General features: G+C 22.3%; 1 protein-coding gene across 5 annotated transcripts in view; it reads left to right on the top strand.

Annotated features, from left to right (window-relative positions):
• Positions 1–27,020, top strand: part of LOC122498264 — a 191,129-nt gene that overhangs the window by 156,617 nt on the left and 7,492 nt on the right. For 4 of the 5 annotated variants that reach the window (XM_043605921.1, XM_043605922.1, XM_043605923.1 and 1 more), the window contains 8 exons: positions 12,827–12,957; positions 14,070–14,315; positions 17,528–17,783; positions 18,309–18,539; positions 18,963–19,140; positions 19,400–19,570; positions 22,974–23,124; positions 25,934–26,587. In XM_043605921.1, coding sequence (XP_043461856.1) covers positions 12,827–12,957; positions 14,070–14,315; positions 17,528–17,783; positions 18,309–18,539; positions 18,963–19,140; positions 19,400–19,570; positions 22,974–23,124; positions 25,934–26,587 — 2,018 coding nt within the window. The remainder of the gene's footprint in view (positions 1–12,826; positions 12,958–14,069; positions 14,316–17,527; positions 17,784–18,308; positions 18,540–18,962; positions 19,141–19,399; positions 19,571–22,973; positions 23,125–25,933; positions 26,588–27,020) is intronic. The other variant, XM_043605925.1, reaches the window with a different exon arrangement.

Here is a 27,020-nt window from a genome sequence, read left to right on the forward strand (position 1 = left end):
GTCGAATGAATATTTTCCGCAGTAGAGAATTTTTTTTCTTTGTTAAATTCAATTGAATTTGGGCGATGTTTTTTTAATATTGGATTGAATTTTTATTGAAAGGAATATTTATTGAAGAATACTGAATAATGTTATTAATTTTTTTTTTCAATAATATTGTTTATTGATTCATTATTATTTATTACTGTGCATTTATTAGTATTTTATTTTGAGTGAAATTTGTTTCTATTGATTCTTCTATTTCAGTATTTGCCTTTCTTTTCACATATAATGAGATTAATTCTATGTATAATTGAATTTTCTTTCAACACTGAATTTACATTTCAACGAATTTTCTCTTAATAGCATGTCTACTTTTGGAAAGTTTCATCTAACAGTGTTTTCGTTTGACAAAGTTTGTACATTTAACAAATTTTCCACTTAAACCGAATTTCTAATTAACCAAGCTATTTATTTAAACAAATTTTCATTTAGTGGGATCATTAAAGAAAATTAATTTCAAGTTGTACGTTGGATGTTTAGTCAATTATGTTTTTTACTTTTATAAATAAAGTTTATATTTTAAAGAAATTATTATTTATATATACAGAAACTATTATTTGCAGTTAGCAATTATGTAGTAAACTAATTTATTAAAGCTGGTCTTGACATTTTATTATACGATTTTTGAAGTTGATTATCAAACTAGAAACTTTTTAAAAATCATCTCTGATTCAGATAAAATTTGTATCTTGAAAAACGACGCTGGTCTCGACACTTTTTTTTACGATTTTTGGAGTCCAGATGCTTTGTCTGACTAAAAATATACTTTACTACTTAATGGATACTTTTTACTTGCAACAATGTTTTGTCTGACTAAAAATGGATTTTACCACTTAGTCCGTATTTCTTAACTTACAAAACAACGCTTTGTCTGACTAAAACGAATATAACTACTAGTTAAAGAATTTTTAAGTCTTATTGAACCTAATTTTACATATTATGATGAAAATAATACTAAAGAAAAACAAAATTTTGTCTGACTGTATTGTCTGACTTAAACAGTGTTTTACTACTGATTTTTTTTTATTTGCATGAATTACAAAATTCAATATTTAGTAACTGTTTCGTCTCAATTTACTTTATTATATTTTCTTTTCTTTAAAAATGAACTTAAAATATGTATATAATGTTATCATTTTACTCTCAGTAGTAAAAGACGCATTTAGTCAGACGCTTTTTGCTTTCAATAACGTTTTGTCTGACTATAAATTTATTTTACTACTCAAATAGTATATTTTATTTATAAAAAATGTTTGTCTTACTAAAATAGAGTAAAATGACAAAATTCTGAACTACATTGTCTAATAAATGTTTTTGTCTGACGAAAACAATGTTACACTACTTAAAAACTACTTAACGAATTTCCCCGATTTACCAAAGCACTATTTTATGAATAATATTTTTTCTAACAATTTTTTTTCATAACAGTAAAACAAAGTAAATAAATTTCTGTCTCAAAATTACCCCTTACACTTCAAAAAATAATTTCAAATATTTTGTCTGACTGTGAAAACTTGTTTTATTACTACCCAACAATGGAAATTCTCTGAAATGAAAGTTTTTTTAATTAAAATTTTATATAATAAAGTTTCGTTAAATATGAATTTTTTGTATCATTGAAGGGAAAAGCTAACGAAGTTTATTTAAAAATAATGTAATTTTTTAGAAGAAATTATTTCTAATAGAAAATATCGCCGAAATTCGTTTTTATTTGACATAAATTTAAATTTAGAATATAGTGTCTAAAAATTCGAATTTTCAATTAGTCTATATTTTCCCAGCATTTTTTTTTCTCTTTATCGACAATTTTTTGTACTTTAAAAATCCTTAATTTCAACACAAATATTTTAATTCTTTACAAAAATAAAAACACTACTGCAAAAAGATTACAATAAAATGCAAAAATAATTTTAGATGATTTTTTAAATTAAAATTTGTTTACAGGTTTAATTCGAATATATGTATTTTGAATTATGTTGTATTTTAAATTACAAATTTTCTTGTCTGACGTTAACTGTGTTTTGCTATTGATTTACTAAATTTAGTTTAATTATCGCACTAAATTTACTTAATTTTATTTAATTTTATTATTTTGCATCTGTTTTTACCTGTTTGTTTAATTGTTAATTTTGATTTCTATTGTATTTTAATTTATCAATTAATTAAAAAAATATCAGATGTCTGACATCAACAGTATTTTATTAGGTACTGATTTAATAAATTTACCTATTTTATATTAATTATATTATTTAACATCTCTTTTATAATTTTATTTTATTATTTTCATTTTTTATTATTTACTTTGTTTTTAATTGCACCTATTTCAATTTATAAAACAATTTAAAAAAAGCAAACGTGTGACCTGAACTATATTTTGCTATTGATTTACAACATTTAACTGCTAATTCGTCTATTTTATTTTAGTTTATTAATTTTCATTATTTAATTTGAATTACATTATATTTTAGATTCTAAATTTTCTGGTCTGACTTGAACAGTGTTTTACTACTGATTTAACTGCTAATTTCTGTTTTTTTATTTCATTATCTTTATTTTACACTAGCCAAACTATCCGCGCGGGAATGTTGTATGGGGCTGCTTATTTTAAACAATTTAAAAAATTTTAAAGAAATAATTATTATAACCTAACAAAGAGATTTAACTAACTAAAATTCAAATAATTTCACTCAATGGTCTCAATTTAAATAGAATTTACATTACTAGACTTAAACTATGGCTAGAACAATTACAATTAGTATCTGGGTCATCTTTTGCATTGCTTATTTTATAAAGCCATTTTAAATTAAATACTTTTCAAAGAAATAATAATTATTACACAATGAAAAAAGTTTTACTTGAAATAGCGATAAGTTTCTCTAGAATAACGAAAGTATTAATTGAAGCACTGAAAAATTTCGCTACTAAAGTGAAATCTGTAGTTCATCCAGCTAAATATTTTTTGCCGTGCATAACGAAAAAAGAATTAAATTAACATCAGATTTTCTACATTTAAAAAAAATAACGAATTCAAATAGAAATTAATCATTTTAAAACTTAACCAAATTCACCACAGAAATCACTGAATTCGATAATTTAGAAGAAAGTCAGACAAAAGCAGGGTTCCTACAGAATCTGGAAAATCATGAAAATGGTATGGAATTTTTAAAAGGCTTCTGGAAATCAGGGAAATCATGGAAAAGGCCTGGAATTTTTAAAAGTTTCTAAATTTTTTCAGTTTTCCATTTTTTCTCTTGAATAAAAATTCAAATAATAATAAAGCTAAATGGCATAAAAGACAAAAAAAAATGTTGAATTTTAAGCAATTCCATTTTTCGGATTTTTGATAATTTTTAATAATTTTTGATTTTTTACCAAAGAGTCGAGACAATTTAATAAGTAAAGTATTTTCCAAAAGCACAAAAATAATAAAGCTAAATCCCATAAAAGAGAGGAAAAAATGTTGAATTTTAAGAAAAACGGATTTTTGAAATTTTTCGAATTTTTGATAATTTTCGATAATTTTAGATTTTTTACCGAAGAGTCGAGACAATTTAATAAGTAAAGTATTTTCCAAAAGCACAAAAATAATAAAGCTAAATCCCATAAAAGAGAAGAAAAAATGTTGAATTTTAAGAAAATCGGATTTTTGAATTTTTTCGAATTTTTGATAATTTTAGATTTTTTACCAAAGAGTCGAGACAATTTAATAAGTAAAGTATTTTCTAAAAGCACAAAAATAATGAAGCTAAATCCCATAAAAGAGAAGAAAAAATGTTGAATTTTAAGAAAATCGGATTTTTGAATTTTTTCGAATTTTTGATAATTTTAGATTTTTTACCAAAGAGTCGAGACAATTTAATAAGTAAAGTATTTTCCCAAAGCACAAAAATAATGAAGCTAAATCCCATAAAAGAGAGGAAAAATTGTTGAATTTTAAGAAAAACGGATTTTTGAATTTTTTCGAATTTTTGATAATTTTAGATTTTTTACCAAAGAGTCGAGACTATTAAATAAGTAAAGTATTTTCCAAAAGCACAAAAATAATGAAGCTAAATCCCATAAAAGAGAAGAAAAAATGTTGAATTTTAAGAAAATCGGATTTTTGAATTTTTTCGAATTTTTGATAATTTTAGATTGTTTACCAAAGAGTCGAGACAATTTAATAAGTAAAGTATTTTTCACATTAAAAAGTTTGACATTAAAAAATAAAAAATGCCAATACTTAACCCACAAAATTTAATTTTCAAAACAAACAAATGAATGCAGATAATTTGCTAACGGAAAGGAACTTACGATTATTATAATGTATTATTTATTTTGAATCTCATTGTATTTTAAATCAGAATTTCTTTTGTCTAACTTAAACAGTGTTTTATTACTGATTTGCTATATTCCCATAATTATATTTAATTTTATTATTTTTATTTTTTATTATTTACTTTAATTTCTATTGTATTTTAATTTATAAAAGAATTAAAGAAATGAATGAATTGTATAATTTCAGATGATCTTTTTAATTAAAATTAGTTTGCAATGTTAATCCCGATATGAAGGAAATATCTACAATGAAAGAACAATATATTTTAATCAAACATAATAATTTTGATTTAATACATGATAAATTTGATTTAATACAAATTACGATTAATTAATTAATAATTTGAAAAAGTTCTTTCATTCTATCATTCATCCACTTTTTTGTCCCTCACACTTTGAAGTTGTCTTTTGCTTATACTTTTGTTTTTTGTTAACTTTAGATAGATTATATATATTATTGTTATGTTTTAATTATTTATTTTTATTTATGAATCACAATTTTTATAACAAAATTATTATTTTATTTTAGGAAAAGAAGAAAAATATTTGCACAATTTCTATTTTTAATCTTATTTTTGGAACAGGATTTTCCACAGGAATTAAGACATTCAAAAATTTCAAATTTAAACTATTTTTAAATTAAACATCTTATAAAAGTATTGTTATAAAACATGAAGATATCGATTGCTCCGAGTCGAAGACTCGGAGTGATCGATTTCTTCATGTTTTATAATAATTAAAAATGACCGAGAGATAAAATCATTATTTTTTATTATAAGAATATTGTTACTGTAACTTCATCAACATTATTTTCATTATTTTAACTCAATTATTATTTTCTAGAATTTTTAATTATTCTTTATGAAAATAATTGAATTACTTAAACAAATTTTATTATTTATAAAAATAATTGAATTCCTGTGAAATTTTTATTATTTATAAAAATAATTAAATGTTTGCATAACATTTTATTAACATTTTTTTTTAAATATTTGAATTCTTTTTGTGTAATTTTATTAAAATAGTAGATATGGAAATTGAAAATAATTAAAATTAGAAAAATTTTTGAAAATAATGAAAATTAGGAGTTAGGGCAAGAATTTTTTTGACATTTTTATGAAAATAATTGAACTTTGGAGAAGAATTTTGTTATTTATAAAGATAATTGGGATTTTTACGAGAATTGTTTTCAAAATTTGAACATAGTTAAATTTTATAAGAAGAATTTTATTTTTTTTTAAATAATTGAATTTCTGCAATTATTTGTAATTTCTCAAAAATTGTATTTTTTTTAGTGTTTTCAACAGAAATTTAAATTAGAAAATTTTTAAAATTGCTAATTTTATTTTAAAAAGGCAGCAAGAAGGTAGCTGCGCACTTTAGCGCGCGAATTGTTGCTGTAGTTCAATTGTAAAATAATAACAATTATTTTTAACACTTAGTTTAATTCAAACATATTTTTTTTTTTTGGTTGGCTACTTATTTTTGGATTAAAAATATGTTTAAACAAAAATATTTTGAGTTTGATTTAAAAACAAAATTTTTTTGAATCAAATAAATCGTTCTTTCGGTACAATTTTAGAGACATAGAATAAGAATAAAAAAATAATTTCTGAATAAAAGAACAATTTTTTTTTCAAAAGCTCTTTCTTCTGGCATTTTTTGTGGAAATTCTAAAAGTAAAATGCAACCTTCTTTTTCCCCACAGCTGGGAGAATTGTGCGCGAGATAACTTTTTGAATTGCGTAAAAATGGCACATCTAATCTAAGAATGATAGAACACTTAAGATTGACGCGACGAATAAAGCTTTTCTGAACAATCTGAAAGAATGGAGAGAGAGAGCTTTAGTCTCAATAGGGTACTTTCTCCGCACTTGTTATTCAGGGAAAAGAGGCTTAAAAACAAGGGAAACTAGAAAACGTATTTTTCTGGTGTGCCATCACCCCTTCTGACACTTCTTGTAAGTTTTAAAAGTACTCAAGATTTTTTTTTTCATCATCTTCTTTTTTTCATTTTTTTTTCTTCATCTTTTTCTTTTTTTTTTTTTTTTGAAGAGAAAAAAAAAATCTTCTCGAAAACGATTCACGCGAGAGGGTAGAAGTAGTTCTTGTACTTTTAAACGTATTCTTCATCTTTCTCTCTCTTTCTCTCTCTCTCTCTCTCTCACTCTCTTTTTCATCCAAGTACCGTCAAAGGAGAAATCGATCGAATACGCTTCTTCATCTTTCCGTTGAGAAGTTCTGCATAGTTTGTTCTATTGACAAGAACATGAGTACTATCGATCTTACAAGACGAGGATTGATGTCACTATCGTGAATTTTTACAAGCTGTTGGAGTTTTGTGCGCAGTTCTGTCGTTTTATCATTTTCCCTTCGCTTGTCAACGTGTGAGACTTTTTGATATCGATAGAAAAAAAAAAGAAAAAAAAATGTATTGCAATTTTTCGCTAGTTTATTTTTTACAATATAATACCTTCGAATTTGTATAATTTAACGCTTATTATTTTTTATAATTACATTTTTCCTTCCCTTAAGGTTTTATCATTTTTATTTTTCATTGTTTACATTCCTTTCTATTATATTTTAATTTAGAAAAAATTAAGAAAACATCACATGTCTGACTTAAACTATGTTTAGCTACTAATTTACTACATTTAACTGCTAATTTATTCATTTTTCTTATTTTATCAATTTTCATTAATTTTTTTTAATTGCATTATATTTTTAATTTTTTAATTTTTTTGTCTGACGTAAACAATGTTTTACTACTAATTTAGTAAATTTAGTTAATTTTATTATTAAACTGTTGTATCGTGTATTTGTTTTATTATTTTTCTTTTTGATTATTTAGTTTCTTTTCTATTGCATTATAATTTATAAAAGAATTTAAAAACTATCAGAAGTCTGACTAAAACAAATGTTTTACTACTGATTTACTACATTTAACTGTTAATTCGTCAATTTTTGTTTTATTATTTTTATTTTACAGTAGTTATTTTAAATTTCACTGTATTTTAAATTATAATTTTCTTGTCTGACAAAAAACAGTGTTTTACTACTTATTTACTAAATTTACTTAATTATATTATTTAACAGTTGTTTTGACACTTTGTTTTCTTATTTTCATTTTTTATTATTTACTTTTTTTCTATTGTATTATAATTTATAAAAGAATTTTAAACATACAAGACGTCTGACTAAAACAATGTTGTGCTACTGATTTACTATATTTAACTGATAATTGGTAAATTTTTCTTTAATTAATTTTATTTTACATTATTTATTTTTAATTACATTATATTTTTTATTATAAATTTTCTAGTCTGACTTAAACAGTGTTTTACTACTGATTGGCAAATCAGTAGTAAAACACTATTTAAGTACTCATAACTACTTATTTTTCTCATTTTGTTTTATTAATTTTATTTTTCATTCCTAACGATGAATTGAATTTCATTTTAAATAATACATTTTTTGTCTGACGTAAACAGTGTTTTACTACTGATTTACTAAATTTACTTAATTTTATTATTTATCAGTAAATATGTAGTAAAAAAAAAGTTTTAGTCAGACGTCTGGTATTTCTTAAATTCTTATATAAATTAAAATATTAATAGAAATCAAAGTAAATAATGAAAAATGCAAAAAATAATAAAGAAAGAGACAAAACAGCTATTAAATTAAAAAATTGAATAAAATTATGTAAATTTACTGAATCAGTAGTAAAACACTGTTTAAGTCAGACCAGAAAATTTAGAATCTAAAATATAATGTAATTCAAATTAAATAATGAAAATTAGAAAAATAAAATAAAATATAGACGAATTAACAGTTAGATTTAGTAAATCAGGAGCAAAATATAGTTTAGGTCAGTGTCACACGTTTGCTTTTTTAAATTCTTTTATAAATTAAAATAGGTGCAATAAAGAACAAAGTAAATAATGAAAAATGAAAATTATAAAATAAAATTACAAAATAGATGTTAAATAATATAATTAATATAAAATAAGTAAATTTATTAAATCAGTAGTAAAACACTGTTGTTTTCAGACATCTGATATTTTTTTAATTATTTGATAAATTAAAATAAAATAGACATTAAAAGTGTCAATGAAAACTGAAAGTAATTAAACAAAGAGGTAAAAACAGGTGCAAAATAAATAAAATAATAAAATTAAGTAAATTTAGTGTGATAATTAAACTAAATTTAGTAAATCAGTAGTAAAAAACTGTTTAAGTCAGACAAGAAAATTTATAATGTATAAAATGCAATGTTATTCAAAATAAATAATGAAAAATAGTAAAATAAAATAGATTTCTGTTGGTCTAGTGAAATAAATTTAATTTCAATTTCAGTAGTAAAATCTCGTTTTAGTCAGACAAAGTAACAGTTTCTAAAGTATTCGTAGAAAATACTGTTACAGAAGAATAGAAAATTAAAATATTTGTTATTTTAATTAAAATAATTCATATTCTTTTGTAGCAGTAAACGTCAGTTTTACTCAGAATTATATTTTCTCAATAGTAGTAAAATATATTTTTAGTCATATTCTAAAAACTCTTGTAATTAAAAAAACAAATTATACGATAAAAAAAATAATTAGTAGTAAAAAAGCTTGCTACTCTGTAGGAGAAAAATAATTAATATTATTATTTTCAGTTTATTAAAAAAAGAAATCTACAATAAAAATTTAATTTCTTTTATTTTAATCAGTATAAATGAAAGAGGAATGGCAAACACGTTAGCAGATTTATTATTAAGTTATCTTTAAAATCCCATTGAGGATTAAAACTGTCTCTTTGCTCGCTGCTTTATACTTGGATAAATTTTGAATTATTCGCTGATATATAAAAGCCGTTTCGTCATTCAGATAGAATCATGTCAGCTTATTGACTCTAAAATAAATTTCCTTGCTCAAATCTACGATGAGATGGAAATTTGTTACCTCATTGCACAAATATTATGGAAATTCACCAAAAAAAGGAGAAAAAATCCTTATAGCAGAAAAACAAAAATATGAACATTATATTTATAAATAGATTTCCTTTCGTAAAATAATAAATTGTCAATAAATTCATTTTTCTCCAACATAAATAAAACGAATTGAAATGTAAATTTTTAAAACGAGAGAACAATTCAAAAAGTTTTTTTAATTAAAGGAATTTCACTTTAAAACAATTTTTTTAATTTTCTATTTTTTGCAAACAAAGAGATGTGATTTTTTTTTGTCGCTTTTATTTTGAATTTTTATTCAATATGGATTTTTTCTAAATAATGTCGTTCTTTTTTTTTTGTTTTAAAAAATGAAAACTTGAAGCGTTGTGTTCGCAATTGTCTGAATCATTTTTCACCGGAGGGTTTTTCGCGGTAAATTTGCCAAACAATAAAAAACGTTTACCAACGGAATTTTCGTCGGAAGTTAATTTCAAAGGCGATTTGAGGCGTGGTTCGGTAGCAGATATATATTTACAGAACTTGACTCTGTGATAAATAGGATAAAAACTCGAGTCAACGGTAACGAAAAACTTTAGTAAAAAAAAAACAAAAAAAAATAAGAAAAAAAAATTGAAAAAAAATAAAAAATCCGATATTGGCTAATTTTATCAGTTGAGAAACTTTATAGCTTCATAATCTTTGCCTTCGACTTTTTTGTTGGTGTGAAAGTAACTTTGTTTCTTAAATGAGGAAAGCAAAAAACTAGACATTTTTTACAGTTGGCTGAACTTGACGCTTAAGAATTTCCATCTAGAAAACTGATTAATAGTAGCAGAGCCTGTGCAACATTATTATACACTTTGCATCGACTTTTTGAATTTCTTATCGAATAATAACGCTGTGTTTTTAACTATTTTTAAATTAACATTGCTAGAGGTTTAAAAATAATTGCAGTTGAACGCAATTATTATTTTATTTTATGTAATTACAAATATTAGTGTTATAAATTATAATTTTACACTATTGTTACTTAGATTTAGTTATAACTATGACTTCAATTCTTTTATCCTTCGTAAAATTCAATTGCTTACAAAATTTTCAATTTTTAATGAGTAAATTAATTAAAAATTTTTGTATTAAATTTTATTCTTTTATTTCTTCTTTCCAATTTGAAGGAAAAATTTAATTATCAGAAATAGTAAGCAATAGAGATTATAATTTTGAAATCAGGTGAGACTTATAATTTAAAATGCAATATATTACATAATAAACAATGAAAAAGAAAAATAATAAAACAAAAATAGGCAAAATAGCAATTAAATGTAGTAAATCAGTAGTAAAGCACTGTTTAAGTCAGACAACTCTGCTGATATTTTTTCTAATTCTTCTATTATTTAAAATATAATTAAAAATAAATAATGAAAAATTAAAATAATAAAAATAAAACAAAAATTGACAAAATAGCAGTTCAGAATTTTCACATAATTTTACTTGTTACGAGTTAAAATTACCGATTATAAGTAGTGAAGTACATTTTTAGTCAGACAATGCATCTAAATATTTGGAAATCCTGTTGTAAGTAGTAAAACACTATTTTAGTCAGCCAAGATATTAGTAATGCAAAATTTACAATATTTAACATCAATAGTAAAGCCTTTTTTTCTCAAACAAAATTGGTGTTAATTGTAATAAGTCAGCAGAAAATTACAGTTTACGCCAGACAAGACAGTTTTTACTAATATAATAATTCTATAAAAGAAAAGATTATTTAAAATAAATAATGGAAAATAAAAATAATAAAACAAAAAAGACGAAGAAAAATCAGTTAAATTTAGTAGATCAGTAGTAAAAGACTGTTTACGTCAGACAAAAAAATTCTATAATTTAAAATACAATTTAATTAACAATAAGGAATGGAAAATAAAATTAATAAAACAAAAAAAGGCAAATTAGAAGTTATAAAGTACTTAAATTTACCACCGATTTGCTAATTAGTAGTAAAAAACACTGCTTAAGTCAGACTAGAAAATTTATAATCTAAAATATAATGAAATTCAAAATAAATAATGAAAATTAATAAAATAAGAAAAATATACGAATTAGCAGTTAAATGAAGTAAATCAGTAGAAAAACATAGTTTAAGTCAGACGTGTGATATTTTTATTCTTTTATAAATTAAATTACAATAGAAATTAAAGTAAATAATAAGAAATGAAAATAATACAATAATGAGACAATACAGCTGTTAAATAATCTAATTACATAAAATTATGTAAGTTTAGTGAATCAGTAGTAGAACTCTGTTTAAGTCAGACAAAATGATTTATTACTTAAGATGCAATAAAGCTCATAATATACAAAATAAAAATAATAAAACAAAAATATATGAATTTAGAGTTAAATCAGTAGTAAAATTCTCTTTAAGTCAGACAAAAGGATTTAATATTTAAAATACAATGATATTCAAAATATAATATAATGTAAAATAAAAATAATAAAACAAACATCCACTTAATTTTGGAAATTAAATTTTAAAGTTGAATATTTTTTTGTTTAAAACTAACATAAAATTTTGAAAAAATTTGTAGGTCCTGACAACTGCAGCTGCATAAAAAATATTTACCTTTAGAATTTAATTTCCAAAATTAAGTGGGTGCTGATAACTGAGTGAATGTTTCAGCTTTATGCAAAATAATAATTTTAAATCATGAATTCTTTTGTCTGACTTCAACAATGTTTTACTACTGATTTACTAGATTTATCTAATTTTATTTAATTTTATAATTTAATAGTTGTTTTGTCTCTTTTTTATTATTATTTTTATTTTTCCTTATTTACTTTGATTTTTATTATATTTTAATTTATATAAGAATTAAAGAAATGTCAAGCGCCTTCGACTAAAACTTTTTTTTTACTACAGATTTACTAATAAATAATAAAATTAAGTAAATCAGTAGTAAAACTTTGTTTCTGTCAGATAAAAGAATTTACAATTTAATATAGAGTGAAATTGAAAATAAATAATGTAAAAAAAATATTAAAAGAAAAATTGACAAATTAGCAGTTAAATGTAGGAAATCAGTAGTAAAACACTGTTTACGTCAGACAAAAAAATTTATAATTTAAAATACAATTTAATTTAACGTAAGGAATGAAAAATAAAATTAATAAAACAAAATGAGAAACATTAGTATTTATGAGTACTTAAATAGTGTTTTACTACTGATTTGCCAATATAAGTAGTAAAACACTGTTTAAGTCAGACAAGAAAATTTATAATTTAAAATACAATATAATTCAAAGTAAATAATGTAAAATAAAAATAATAAAAGAAAAATTGACGAATTATAAGTTAAATATAATAAATCAGTAGTAAAACACTGTTTACGTCAGACAAAAAAATTTATAATTTAAAATATAATTTACAATTAATAAGTAATAATATTTACATAATAATATTTATTTATTAATAATAAAGTGAAAAATAAGAATTGCAAATTAAATTAATTGAATATATTTCTTTTCTTGCAGAAGGAGATGCTGGTGGTTGGAGTCCTTGGAGTCAATGGTCTCGTTGTAGCAGTTCTTGCGTTGGCGGAACAAGAACTCGTTACAGGCTTTGTGACAGTCCACCCCCAAGATATGGAGCACAATTTTGTCAGGTGAAAATTCACACCACAATTGGACTTTATTACCTATTTAAATTGTATTTTAAAGTTCTCTTTTCAAATTCTTAGCAACAAAAAAATTACTTTTTCCCGAATATTCCACATTTTCCACACTTTTTTATATTGTAAATTATTTTTTCATTTTTTCAAAAATTTCCCATTCTTTTAAAGATTATTTTATTTTTTTACACTTGTCCAAATTTTCTTCATTTTAAAAAAATTTTTTTCCCTTCTTTTCAAGAAAAAATATAATTACATAAATTATAATTATACACCCGGAGAAAATATATATTTGACTCAGAACCAATTAGATTTTTTTTTCGCTTCACGTAAATATTATTTCAGCTTTAAATAAAATTTTATTTTTCTCAAACATATATATGTTTTATGTGAAATAAAATTTTTATTTAAAACAAATAAATAACATAGTTGGTTCTGAGACAAATATACGTTTATCTAACTCAAAATATATTTGGTTTAAATAAAATTTTTCTCTGGATGCAATAAAATAATATTTATAATAAAATTATAATTATAAATTGTATAATACAGCGAAAGTAATAATTGTATCATTTATTACATTAATTGATTTATTATTATTTTATTTGATCTTATTTATTTATTTATTTATTTATTTATTTATTTATTTATTTATTTATTTATTTATTTATTTATTTATTTATTTATTTATTTATTTATTTATTTATTTATTTATTTATTGATCATATGACCCTTTTAAATTATTAATTTTCTTTTTATTCACGAGGAAACTTTATATTTACATTTATAAAAAAAGTTTTCTCGTGAGGAAGCAAAATAATTGAAACCAAATAAAAACAGTAAATAAAAAAATTTGTTTTCCCCAATTCACTGGAATTGGGAAAAACTTTTTTTTTATTTATTGTTTTTTCTTTTTCCCAAACAAAATAGACAATCCATGATTTTTGATTATAAAGAGAATAAAAAAATAGCGGGGAACAAATTTAACAAGATAATAGTATTTAGAGAATTTAATCCGTAGGAGAATCCGCAGTATACTCTCTTCTACAATATAGAGGCAACAATCTACTTGTTGCATTGAAATCGATGAAATTTGCATGTTAAAGGGCGACGCTGTTGACTCGGAGGCTTGCGGTGGTACTGCACAGTTGGATCTTCATGGATCTTTAAGCCAAGGCGATTGGGAATGTCGTCATGGTCGAGGTTTAGCGGCCGACAGACCGGAAGTGACTGCCGAAGTCGGTACCAAATGTAGATGTGGATGTGTTCTGAATATGAATGCCAAGAAGATGAGAACGATTCTAGCGGCTAGCACTCAAGCATGTCCTGGGCGTTCCTTTTGGCTGATTCAGGTGAATTTATGGAAATCATGCTATTTATACGATTTATCTTCATATTTCCCTTCACACTGTGCAAAAAAGAATTCAAATTTTCTCCTCATCTACATTTGTGTAAATTTATTTTTCCCAATTTTTTTTTTTTTTTTTTTTTTTTTTTTTTTGACAAATTTTCAAGGAATATATTTCTGAATTTCAATGTAAATACATTTCTTTTCTTTTCCAAATCGAAGAAAAATGTTTGTATTTTAATGGAAATTTTGATTTCCTTGTGAACTTTTCTTTCTTTTTTTCATCTCCTCTTATTTTATTTTTCAATTTAGTTTTCATTTGATTTCAATTTTTATTCTTTTCTATTTATTTTCGTTTTTATTTTAGTTTCTTTTCTTATTTTTATTCTATTTTAAACTTTAGTTATCTTTTCTTTGCATTTTTATTTTATTCTTCATTTAATTTTCGTTGACATTGTCATTTTATTTTTATTTTTTATTTAAATTTTCATTACATTTTTTATTTAAATTTTCATTACATTTTTCATTTTATTTTCATTTTAATTTTCTTTTTGTTTTATTTTATTTTCCATTTCTGTTTTCTTTTTGTTTTTATTATATTTTTCAATTCTCATTTTTATTTTAATTTTATTTTTCATTTTCATTGTATTTTTTAGTTTCATTTTTTTTATTTTCATTTTATTTTTTATTTTTCATTTTATTTTTATTTTATTTTCCATTTTATTTTTATTTTATTTTCCATTTTATAGTCGTTGCCATTTTGATTTAATTTTTATTTTATTTCTCATTTCATTTTATTTTATTTAACTTATTTCCATTTCATTTTCTTTGCATATAATTTTTTTTTATTTCTTATTTTTCATTTTTTTTATTGTAGTTTTTATTTTATTTTATTGTTCATAATTTTCTTCTTATTTTCATTTTCACTTTATTTTTTATTTTTTCTTAACTTTAGTTTTAATTTTTTTCACTTTTTCTTTTTTATTTTTCAATTTAGTGTCCTTTCTGTTTTAATTTCTTTTCAGTTCATTTTTGTTCACATTGTTTTTTTTAATTTTTAATTACATTATTTTATTTTGTTTTTCATTTTATTTTATTTTCCATTTTCGTTTTTCTTTGATTTCATTTTTATTTTTTTTAATTAATTTTCATTCTTAATTTATTTCCATTTTATTTTCTCTGTACTTTATTTTCATTTTATTTTTTCATTTTTTGATTATAGTTTTCACTTTAATTACATTTTCTTTTTTTTATTAATTTTCCATTTTCAGATTATTTTCATTTTTTTTCAAATTGTTTTTCTTTTTAATTTAATTTTTATTCTTTTCATTTCAATTTCAATTCCATTTTCGTTTCACTTTTCTTTTTCTATTTTCATTCTATTTTTCTTTTATTTTCCATTTTAGTTTTCCTTTCTTTTGTTTTTCATTTTAGGCCGTTTTCGGCATGGTCATGGATCGCGATGGATCGTGATCCAGATCACTTTTCCTATGCTGTGATTGGTTACTTTGTGATCCGGATCGCGATCCATGATCATACCGAAAACAGCCTTAGTTTTCTTTTTCTTTTTATTTTACTTTCTTTTATTTCGTTTTCATTTTCATTTTATTTTTCATTTTATTTTCACTTTAGTTCTCAATTTTATTTTGGTTTATTTTATTGTCGTTATCATTACGGTTTAATTTCTCTTTTATTTCCCATTTCATTTAATTTTCCTCTTCTTCAATTCACTTTTCATTTGATTTTCACTTTTTTCTATTTATTTTTTAGTTTAGTGTTCTTTTTATTTTTACTTCTTTTTCTCTCATTTCATTTTTCCTTTTCATTTTTATTTTGTTTTTTTCTATTTTCATTTAATTTTAATTTTATTTTTCTCATTCTTTTTGCCTTTGTCATTTTATATTTTTTTTTTTTTATTTGCATTTTTATTTTGCTATTCATTTTATTTTCATTTCAATTTCCATTTTATTTACATTTTAGTTTTTATTTTTTTTTATTTTTATTTCAATTTTGCTTTCATTTTAGTTTCATTTTTTTATTTTCATTTTATTTTTATTTTATTTTACAGATTAGTTTTCTTTTTGTTTTCATTTTCATTTTCATTTTCATTTTATTTCCAGTTTATTTTAGTTGCATTACATTTTTTCTTATTTCTTATTTTTCATTTCTTTTATTGCAGTTTTTATTTTATTTTATTTCTCATATCAATTTTCTTCTTATTTTAATTTTTAATTTTTTTAGTTTCAGTTTTATTTCCATTTTCATTTTATTTTTAATTTTTTCTTAACTTTAGTTTTCATTTTATTTTCACTTTTTTCTTTTCATTTCATTTTTGTTGACATTGTTTTTTTATTTTTTTTATTTTCATTTTTATTATAATTTTCATTCTATTTTTCTTTTTTTTCATTTTAGTTTTCTTTTTATTTTCATTTTTACTTTCTTTAATTTTATTTTAATTTTCAGTTTCAGTTTATTTTCACTTTAGTTTTCATTTTTATTTTGGTTTTCATTGTATTGTCGTTATCATTATGATTTAATTTTTCTTTTATTTCCCATTTCATTTAATTTTCCTTCTTTTCAATTTAGTTTTCATTTGATTTTCACTTTTTTCTATTTATTTTTTTAATTTAGTGTTCTTTTTATTTTAATTTCTTTTCCTTTTATTTCATTTTTTGTTTTCATTTTATTTTTATTTTTGTTTTCATTTCATTTTTTTTTTTTTGCCTTTGTCATTTTATTTTTTTTATTTGAATTTTTATTTTTCTATTCATTTTATTCACATTTTAATTTCCATTTTATTTCCATTTTAGTTTTCATTTTATTTTTTATTTTTATTTCAATTTTATTTCCATTTTCATTTCATTTTATTTTTATTTTATTTTACACTTTAGTTTTCTTTTTGTTTGCATTTTCATTTTATTTCCAGTTTATTTTCTTTGCATTTCATTTTTCATTACATTTTTTATTATTCAATTTTTATTACAGTTTTCATTTTATTTTTATTTTTCATTTTATTGTCGTTGTATTTTTATTTTATTTAGGTTTTATTCTTCTCTTAATTTTATTTTTCTTTTTGTATTTAATTTTGCATTTTAAGTTTTGATTTTCAATTTTCTATTTTGTATCTACTTTATTTTTTATCCACATTCTTTTTTTTCTCCTTTTTTTTTGTTCGACCTGGGAATTTAATTGTCTCATCTAAATTGAAATTTACAGACTACTGAAGAGAATGTAATCAGACTGAATCTGGATCAAGCAAAGTTTCCATGTCCAGGGCAATATGTACGTGTTCGTGACGGGGATTCCCTTAGCGCTGAACTTCTCGTTGATGTTGCTTTTGACAGAAAAGAACCGCCAAGTGCGGCGATCGTTTCTTCCAAGGAAACTTTACTTCTCGAGTTTTTTAGCGATCCAACTCTAGCCGATGGTGAATCTTGCATTGGCGGTTTTCTCGCTCACTTATTGATGATTGGTAATTTAATACTATCGCTAATTAAATTATTATAGTTACTCGGTTAATATCATATAATTAGTAACTTTATACGTTGTGAAATATCAAAGAATATTGTGTTTCAGTTTAATTATAAAATTTAATTGAAAATTAATTCAAAGCTAATGTCAATCTCTAATTTATTAATTAGTTGTGTCTAAATTAATTAATTTTTAATAATTAATTTTGTATTTCGAAAATTAATTTCATATTCATTTCAAGAATAATTTCAAAATTAATGAAGAAAAATTTGCTTAAGTAGAAACGAGTATAGAATCAATTTCAAAATCAATTTCAAAATTAATTTCGAAATTACTCAAAAAAAATGTACTTTTTAATGGAAAATTAATGTAGATTCAATTTTGAAATAATTTCAATATCAATTTAAAAAATCGATTTCCACTGATTCTGAATTTGTAGATTTTGTATTTTGCTAATTAGAAAATAATTTTCGCTTTCAAAAATTATGCGTAACAATTGTTTGCTAATTGAGATAAATTTCCGCAGGGAAACCACAGGGAGAAAATGAAACCACATTGCCAACAACTGTATTTCTGAAACCGACAATCATTGCTGCTGCCGGCAGATGGGCTCAATGGCTGACTCCAGCTCATCTCGTTGCAGCATCACTTTTGCTTTTAACATTTTTGGCTTCTGTTTTTTTGGCGCTACAATACGCCCTCAAATATCGAAAATATCACGTTGCTGAGGATTTGGACAGTCTTGCTGATAATTCTTGTAAAGAATTTTTCGCCTATTTTTTTCTTGCTAGGAAAAGTTTATTATATTTTATTAAACTGAATGAAAATTGAAGTTCGCAACGTTTATTAATCCAACGATTGGAAGAAAAAAATTTTTCTACCAATAAAACAATATTTTTTGTTGACATTTTTTTTTTTTAATCTTGGGGCTTTATTTATTAAAATGGACCTTGTCTTTATGTTTAAATAAATAAATTGTCGATGAGGAAATATTGTTAAAAAAATGGTTTTGGACAAACATTTGAATAGAAAAATATTTGACTATAAACTTTGTGAACTTCACCAAGAAATTTATTATATTTTATTGAAGAAAATTATTATATAGTTATTTTTTTTGGGGGGGAAAAATATTCATTTAAAATTAAATTGTACAACAATTTCATGAATAATTTCTCCGTAGCTTGCAGCGATGCTGTACCGGATTCGAGGAGAGTGAGAACAATGTCTTCATCAACTCTAATTTCTGAAGTAGTTTCACTTGTTCGATTACCTATTAGAGGCACGTCGAAGCATACTAGATTAGAAGAAACGCCTGCTGATGTTGAAGATGGTTACGAAAGTACCGAAACACCAGCTGAGTAAGAATTAATTTTTGCATTCACGAACAATTATTTAATTCTTTCGAAAATTGACGTCAAATTCTCCAGAGACTTGGAAATGAATTAATTTTCACAAATAAAATTAAATTCTGAAAAAATTATTAATTATTAATTAATGCTATATTTCTTTTTTATTTATTGAAATAAATAATAAAATTATTAATTAAATATATTGTAGACGAGGAAAAGTAGAAGAAAGAAAAGAAAATGAGAATATGATAAAAAAAAATGTTTTCAGCGCTGAAGAAGAGCAAAGTACAGAATCGGGTACAAGAAGAAAAAAGGACGATGAAAATGGATCGGAAAAAACGCTGGTACCAAGCGCAGGAAGTACACCGTTACGAAGACCATCGACTTCGAATTCATCGGCTTCTGGACAACCAGAGGTCAAGTACGCCCGTCCAGTTAAGTAAGTTCGGCCTGGGCATGTTGCCTGCGATTTTTCATCAATTAAAAACTATTCAAAGCATCACTTTTTACTATTTACAAATTACATTCAATATAAGACACCTAACACTATTTTCTAAAACAGCAATTTTTGATTCGATTGATTATCCTAAGTATATAGATAATTTATAGACCACTATATATAGATGACGAATAATATAGAGAATAATCGAAATTTGCTGTTATAGAGAAAATTATTCAGAGAAAATTATTCAAAGAAAATTATTTCTTTCCTATTTATAAAAAGTTATTAATGAAAAATTGATTATATCGTCGATTGATTAGATAAAATTTTTAGTTCTTTAATTAACTAAAAGTATTTTAATCCAAAGAAAGATAATTTTTTTTACAAAATTTTATGATCTTAATTTAGAAATGATGAGTTTATTGCTTCCTTATGTATAGAGAAGAGTTTTTAAAAATTGAATGAATTTTAGATTGGAAAACTAGAAGTGGATTTTTTTAATGAAATTGATTATTAATTTTTTCATGAAAGTTTATTAAGTAATAAAGTTAATAAAAATTGTTTTGTAATTTTATTAAATAGTAAAGTTAATAATAATTGTTATGAAATTTTATTAAATAGCAAAGTTAATAATAATTGTATTATAATTTTATTAAATAGTAAAATTACTAATGATTGTTTTGTAATTTTATTAAATACTAAAGTTACCAATAATTGTTTTGTAATTTTATGAAGTAATAAAGTTACAAATAATTGTTTTGCAATTTCATTAAATAGTAAATTTACTAATAATTGTAATTAAATTTTATTAAACAGTAAAGTTAATAATAATTGCTATATTTTGTAAAATATTAAATAATAATTGTTAATGATTATTTAATTGGATATTAAAATTCGAATTAACTGTGAAGGATCACAGTTAGTCCTCTTTTTATCAAATTCCATTTTTTATCTCCTTAAATTAATAAAATTTCCTAAAACATCAAAAATCATACATTTTCTCCTCTTTTCCCCTTTTTTTTTAAAGAAAAACATAAAAATTGTCATTTTTTGTAATTTACAAATTACAATAATTAATAATTTAAATAATTTTAAGTAATTTAAATTGAAAATTTAGAAAATTATTTAATTTTAATTAAAGAAAAAAATTTTCACTTTTCACAAAATTTGAAAAAATTTTAATTTTTTGAAACTAAAAAATGTTTTTTATAAATAATTTTGTGCAAATTAATTGTAATTAATTAATTGAAGAAAAATATTTTCACTTTTCACAAAATTTGAAATAATTTTAATTTCTTGAAACTTAAAAATGTTTTTTGTAAATAATTTCGTAAAAATTGTATTTTGATGTTTTTAATTTGATTTGAAAAAACTGTAGTTAAGAGAAAAAGTAAATTATAATTCGTTAAAATAAATTTCATAAACTTTATATAAATTAATTTTATAATACAATAAATTTGTACTTAATTTAAAAATTCCCCTTTTTTTAATCTTTTTATTATTTTTTTTTTTAAATTCCTTTCTTGAATAATAAAAATCCTCTTTTTCACCCAATATTTCATGAAAAAAATCACTGTGATCCTTGCGAATAGTTTATTTACAAATTGTGCTTTAACAATATGACAATATTACTAATAATTTGATATTTCGATAACAGCAACCAATGCGATACACTAGTACGTTTTAAGTCCTTTTTTCTTAACTATCTATACATATCTCTCAAACTTTTGGAAAAAAAATTTATTAGATTAGATTGAATGAATCAATGGTGAAACGTGCATCACAAGCATGACTATATCCTTTGATTGATAAAACCCTTTAACTTAAAATTCCATCATTTGTTTATTCCATAAACATGATAATTGTTGATAATTGTTATACATAGCTTATAGTTTCTAATAACTAAGAGAATTTGTTTTTGTTTTAATTTTTATAGAGCTCATCAGCTTATTAATTATTATATTATATCTAAATAAATGATTGATAAGCTCTATAATTTTTTTTAATATTATAGTAATTATATAATTGATGTTAAAAACTGTTTATTTTTAATGGGCAATTCTTTAAAAGACTCACGAGTATTATTCCTACAGAAAGTACAAAGAATTTTGTTACAAATACAAAAAAAAAAATATTTTATTTATATACAAAATATAATCTGTAGAAAACAAAAAAAATTTTTAATTATACAAAATATAATCGTAAGCGAAATACAAAATAGATTTTTACTTAAATACAAAATACAAGTATTTTTATAAATTGTGAATGTGAAACGTATTGGAGAAAATAGAATGAAAAAACAGAAAAGTAAAAACATTGTAAATAGCGTGCATTTAAAAATATATTAAAAATAAATTAGTCATTATAATCTATTTTTATTTTAAGAATCGTGAAAAAATAATTTATTAATGGAACTTGGGAAATCTTTATAATTACCATTTCCCGCAGTATTTCCAATTATAGTTAGTTAAAACTAAATCAACTTTCCAATAATTAAAACTGTCATTTGTCACAATTCTCATATATTTTGGTTTGTATTTTAAGATAACAATATTTGCTATAACGAAAATTTAACCACATTGAACGAAAACGATAATAAACGATAATTCGTTTTAAATGGAAATTATTTGCAAAATAGATATTTCGTTTAAATGGAGATTTCCTCTCTTTCTCACGACAATAGAAATTTATATTGGCAATAAGAATTCATTTGCAACTAATTTATTGCACTATTTAAAAATTTAATAATTTAATAATTTAATAATTAATAAATGTAATAAATTCGGTTTTAAATAAACTAAATATAATTAGGAAATAAATAATATAATTTCATTCATGTTTATTTTAATTTTACCTAGAATAGAATAGAAATTTGATTTATTTTTTTTTGACATTGAATTTACGGAAATGATTCACTGAGAGTTAATAAAGAAATGCCCATTTATTTGTAAATTAATGATGCGCACATTTTGCACTCTTAATCGTTATTATATTTTCGATGGAATTTGTTTATTATTTGCATTTATCGAATGCATGTGTATCCACTTTTAAAAAATGGTATAAAAAGCGCTTGTCTGTTGAAAATGTAAAAAAAAAATTTTTTGATGTTTATTTTGTTGTTATAATATTGAATATTATTTAATAATTAGTAATAGTAATTAACTAATTAATAGTAATATTAATATTATATTATTATTATTGTACAAGAGTCTCTATATAGTAATCTTCCTGAAATAGTTCACTAAAATGTATATCTAATTTTGAGTATAGTTTTGAAAAATAATTTAATCCTATTTAAAATAGTGTTTCATATAATATTATTGATATTTGAAAAATTGTAATTAAATTTTTTTTGAAATAGATTTTTTCTATAATTTGCTTTTGATTTGTTAATTTACAGGCTTCGTACGGTGGGTCCCATAAGTCCCGTTTCGGAAGAGGCACTCACGTCCGAAGACAGCCGACGATACAGTTCAACCAGTGCTTCAACCAGTTTGAATAATGTAAGACCCTCTCACCCCAAACCAACTAACCTACTTCTTCGGACTAAGGTACCCATCCCTCTGCATCACTTTTGCAGCTTCTCAAATTACCAACACGCTTCAATGACACTGCACAATAATAATACAACAACAACGAACTTTCGGCACTGAAGCACCAATAATCATCTTTGACTTGAAAAAACAATACAGTCAGAGACAACAGTCACTCATTCACTTTTAATTACTAATTTTACGAAATAATTAGCGCGAAACGCGATATTCTTTTTATTATTGTCAGACAAATTACATTTTTTTCTTTCAAATAACAAGTTCAATTTTTAAATAATTTTAGTTTAAAAATTTAGTTATTAAATAATTCATTATTATTATTTAGTATTTTCAAAAAATTTAACAAAAACTCTTGAAAACAATTTAATTACTTTAAAAAAATTCCATGAAATTCTTCACAAGAATTCAATTATTTTCAAAAAAATTCAATAATATTCTTCACAAGAATTTAATTATTTCGATAAATAATAAAATTCTTCGCAGGAAATTTCTCTAAAAAATTAAATTATTTTCATAAATAAAATTCTTTGTAGGAATGGAATTGTTTTCAATACAATTTTAATAAAACTTCTCGAAAGAATTCTATTATTTTCAAAAATTTTGATACAATTTTTTATAAAAGTACAATTACTTTCAATATAATTTTAACTAAATTCCTTGCAAAATTAAAAAAAATTTTTTAACAATTCAATTACATTCAAAGATTTTAATAAAATTCTTGACAAGAATTCAATTATTTTCAAAGATTTTAATAAAATTCCTGATAAGAATTCAATTATTTTCAAAGATTTTAATAAAATTCTTGACAAGAATTCAATTATTTTCAAAGTTTTTAATAAAATTCTTGATAAGAATTCAATTATTTTCAAAGATTATAATAAAATTCTTGACAAGAATTCAATTATTTTCAAAGTTTTTAATAAAATTCTTGATAAGAATTCAATTATTTTTAAAAATAAATAATTTGATCAAATTCTTCACAAGAATTCCATTATTTTTATAAATAATAAAATTCTTCACAGGAATTCAATTGTGTTCAACACAATTTTCATAAAATTCCTCCAAAAAAAATCAATTATTTTCATAAATAATATTCTTTGCAAGAATAAAATTGCCTTTAATACAATTTTAATAAAATTTCTCGAAAGATTTGAATTATTTTAAAAAATTTTATTACAATTCTTTATAAGAATTCAATTATAACTAAATTCCTCAAAAGAACTTTAATTTTAAAGTTAAATTATAAATAATAAAATTTTTTGAAGTAATTTAGTTACTTGTAAAAAAATTGATTTTCTTCCAAAGAGTTAAATAATTTTCAAAATTTTTTTCAAAATCATTTATGAGAATTCAATTATGTATTATCGATACATTTTGAATTATATTTTTCAAAAGATTTTAATTATTTTTAATAATTTCAATAAAAATTCTTCAAAATGAGTCACAAATTTTCAAAAAATTTAATAAAATTCTTACAAGATTTGATAAAATTCTTTGCAATAATTCAATAATTATTTTTAAAAATTAAAAAAAAATTTTTTCGCAGCAATTGAATTGCTTTTAAAATAATTTTAATGTAATTTCTCGCAAGAATTGAATTATTTGACAAAATTGTGATAAAATTTCTTAAATCATTCAATTATTTTTTTAAATAAAATTGAAAATTTTAATAAAATTGTTTATGAGAATTAATTTATTTTCGATTTCTCGAAGCAATTCAATTATGTTAAAAAGTTTTTATACCTTTTTGTATAAATTAAAAATTCAATTATTTTCAATAAAGTTTCAATTAAATAAAATTAATATTTTGAAAATGTTAATTAATGGAAATTTTTGATTGAATCTAAATGAAATTGAAAAGAATTTTTAATCTTAGGAATAATTTTAGTCAAAATTTGTAGAAAATAATTGAATTTTAAAAGAATTACAGTTGGTTTTTTCAAAAATAGTAAAATTTCAAAAAGTCTGAAATTGAATTTAAAAAATTTTTATTTTCTTTGGAAATACATTTATTATTATATTTAAATATTTATTTAATAAGATTATGGAAGTTTTCAATCATTGAATTCATTAATTCTGAAAAAATTTGTATATTAAAAAACTTTAATTAAAATTTCTTGACCATAATTAAATTCCCAAAGTAATTAATTGAAAAATTGTAAATTTTTTTCTTATCTTAATAAGTTTTATATTTTGGAAAATTTTCTATTACAATTTTTAAAAAAATAATCCTGTTTCTGGAAAGAAAATGTGAAAGAATTTGTAAATTAAATGTTTTGAAATAATTGTATTTTAGAAAAAACTTAGAAATGAAGTTATTATCAGAATAAGGTTATTATCGAAAAAATTTAAAACTTTACTCAAAATCAGGGAAAAGACAGGAAAATACATAATCAAATGTTTGTGTCAATCCGAAATAAAAGAATCGACTTTCTCCACATTTTTCATACTATAAATCGACTAAAACGACTTGTTTGGCGTCTTAAAGTCGATTCGTGGCCTGATATCATCAAAATTTAAACACATTTACTGACTTACAATTTGAAGAAGATTTTGAATTTAATATTTAGGGGTTTTCGTCTTCAAAAAAAATGTTTGTGAAATAAAACCTAAATTAAAATTCAAATCTTCATTATTCTCTAATTTTTTCTCTCTCTATTGAATTAAATTTGAATTCGTAATAAATTAATTATTTGAATTAAATTATATTAATTAAATTAAATTCGTAACAATTTAATTTCTTAATAAATTACAAATAAATTAATGCTGTTTCTAATTTTCCTGAAATAACTGAAAATAATTTTTTTAGAGTTTTTCACCGGCCAGTAGCAGTTGTTCAAATGCCTCGACACTGCGTTGTGGAAAAGATTCCAAGGAACGTCGAAATCGTGAGCGTCTTCTACAGGGTCCCGGTTCTGAATTTAGTCTTTCGAATCCAGAAGGTGATTTAGAAATGGATTATTATGACTATAATGTCGTAAATGCTGCGGCAGCTCCCGGTTCCTATCTTGGAATGGATCCAGCATTTTTAGTCTGGATTCCACCATTGGGCTCTGATGAGTCAGATATTTTGGACACTATTGATGAAAATAATCGTCCGGAGGAATGTGACGATTCTAAGGGACTTGACACGGAGGGAGCGTCTTTGACAGCCGATGAATATGAAAAAATTAAAACTGCCAATCAAGAATTAGAAGACGATACGGGAGACGAGATTCTTCCGAGGAGATTAGATCCTGGAGAGTCTCGACTTCATGATGAAATAATTACTGAATATAGAGCAAGACTGAGGGAAGGTATGCTTCCAATTCATAGGATTTTGGAGGAGTCGAGAGTTCGAGTTAGTGAAGAATCTCTCGCAAGGCAAGTTCCTGATGAATGTGGAGAAGTGTCGGCAGAGATTATTCCTAATAAATTTCATTCGGATCTTGATTCACGAGGGGATGTTTCTTCAACCAGATCGGTGGGTTTTTGTTTTGTTCTAAAATACTTTCTTTAGAAAACTTTTTTCTTCTTTTTTTTTTTGCTCTAAAAAAATTGAAAACATACACTGAAAAAAATGTATTTGATTCAAATAACCGATTAATTGATTATTATCAATTAAATATTTACTTGAATCAAATAATATTTATTAGAGTCAGTTAAATGGTATTTAAACCAATAATTTCAGTAGGATTTAAAACAAATGCCAATTAATTGATTAACATAAATATTATTTCATTCAAGTAAATATTTAATTGATAATAGTCAATTAATCGGTTATTTGAATCAAATAAATTTTTTTTTCAGTGTACCTATTTATGTTTTAAATTTTTACAGAAAAAAAAATAAACAAAAATTTTTTATAAATTTTTAAATAAAACAGAGTAGAATTTAAATATTATAATATTAAAATT

Source organism: Leptopilina heterotoma, unplaced genomic scaffold (genome assembly GCF_015476425.1).
Source record: "Leptopilina heterotoma isolate Lh14 unplaced genomic scaffold, ASM1547642v1 Lhet_144, whole genome shotgun sequence".
Classification (NCBI taxonomy): Eukaryota; Metazoa; Arthropoda; class Insecta; order Hymenoptera; family Figitidae; genus Leptopilina; species Leptopilina heterotoma.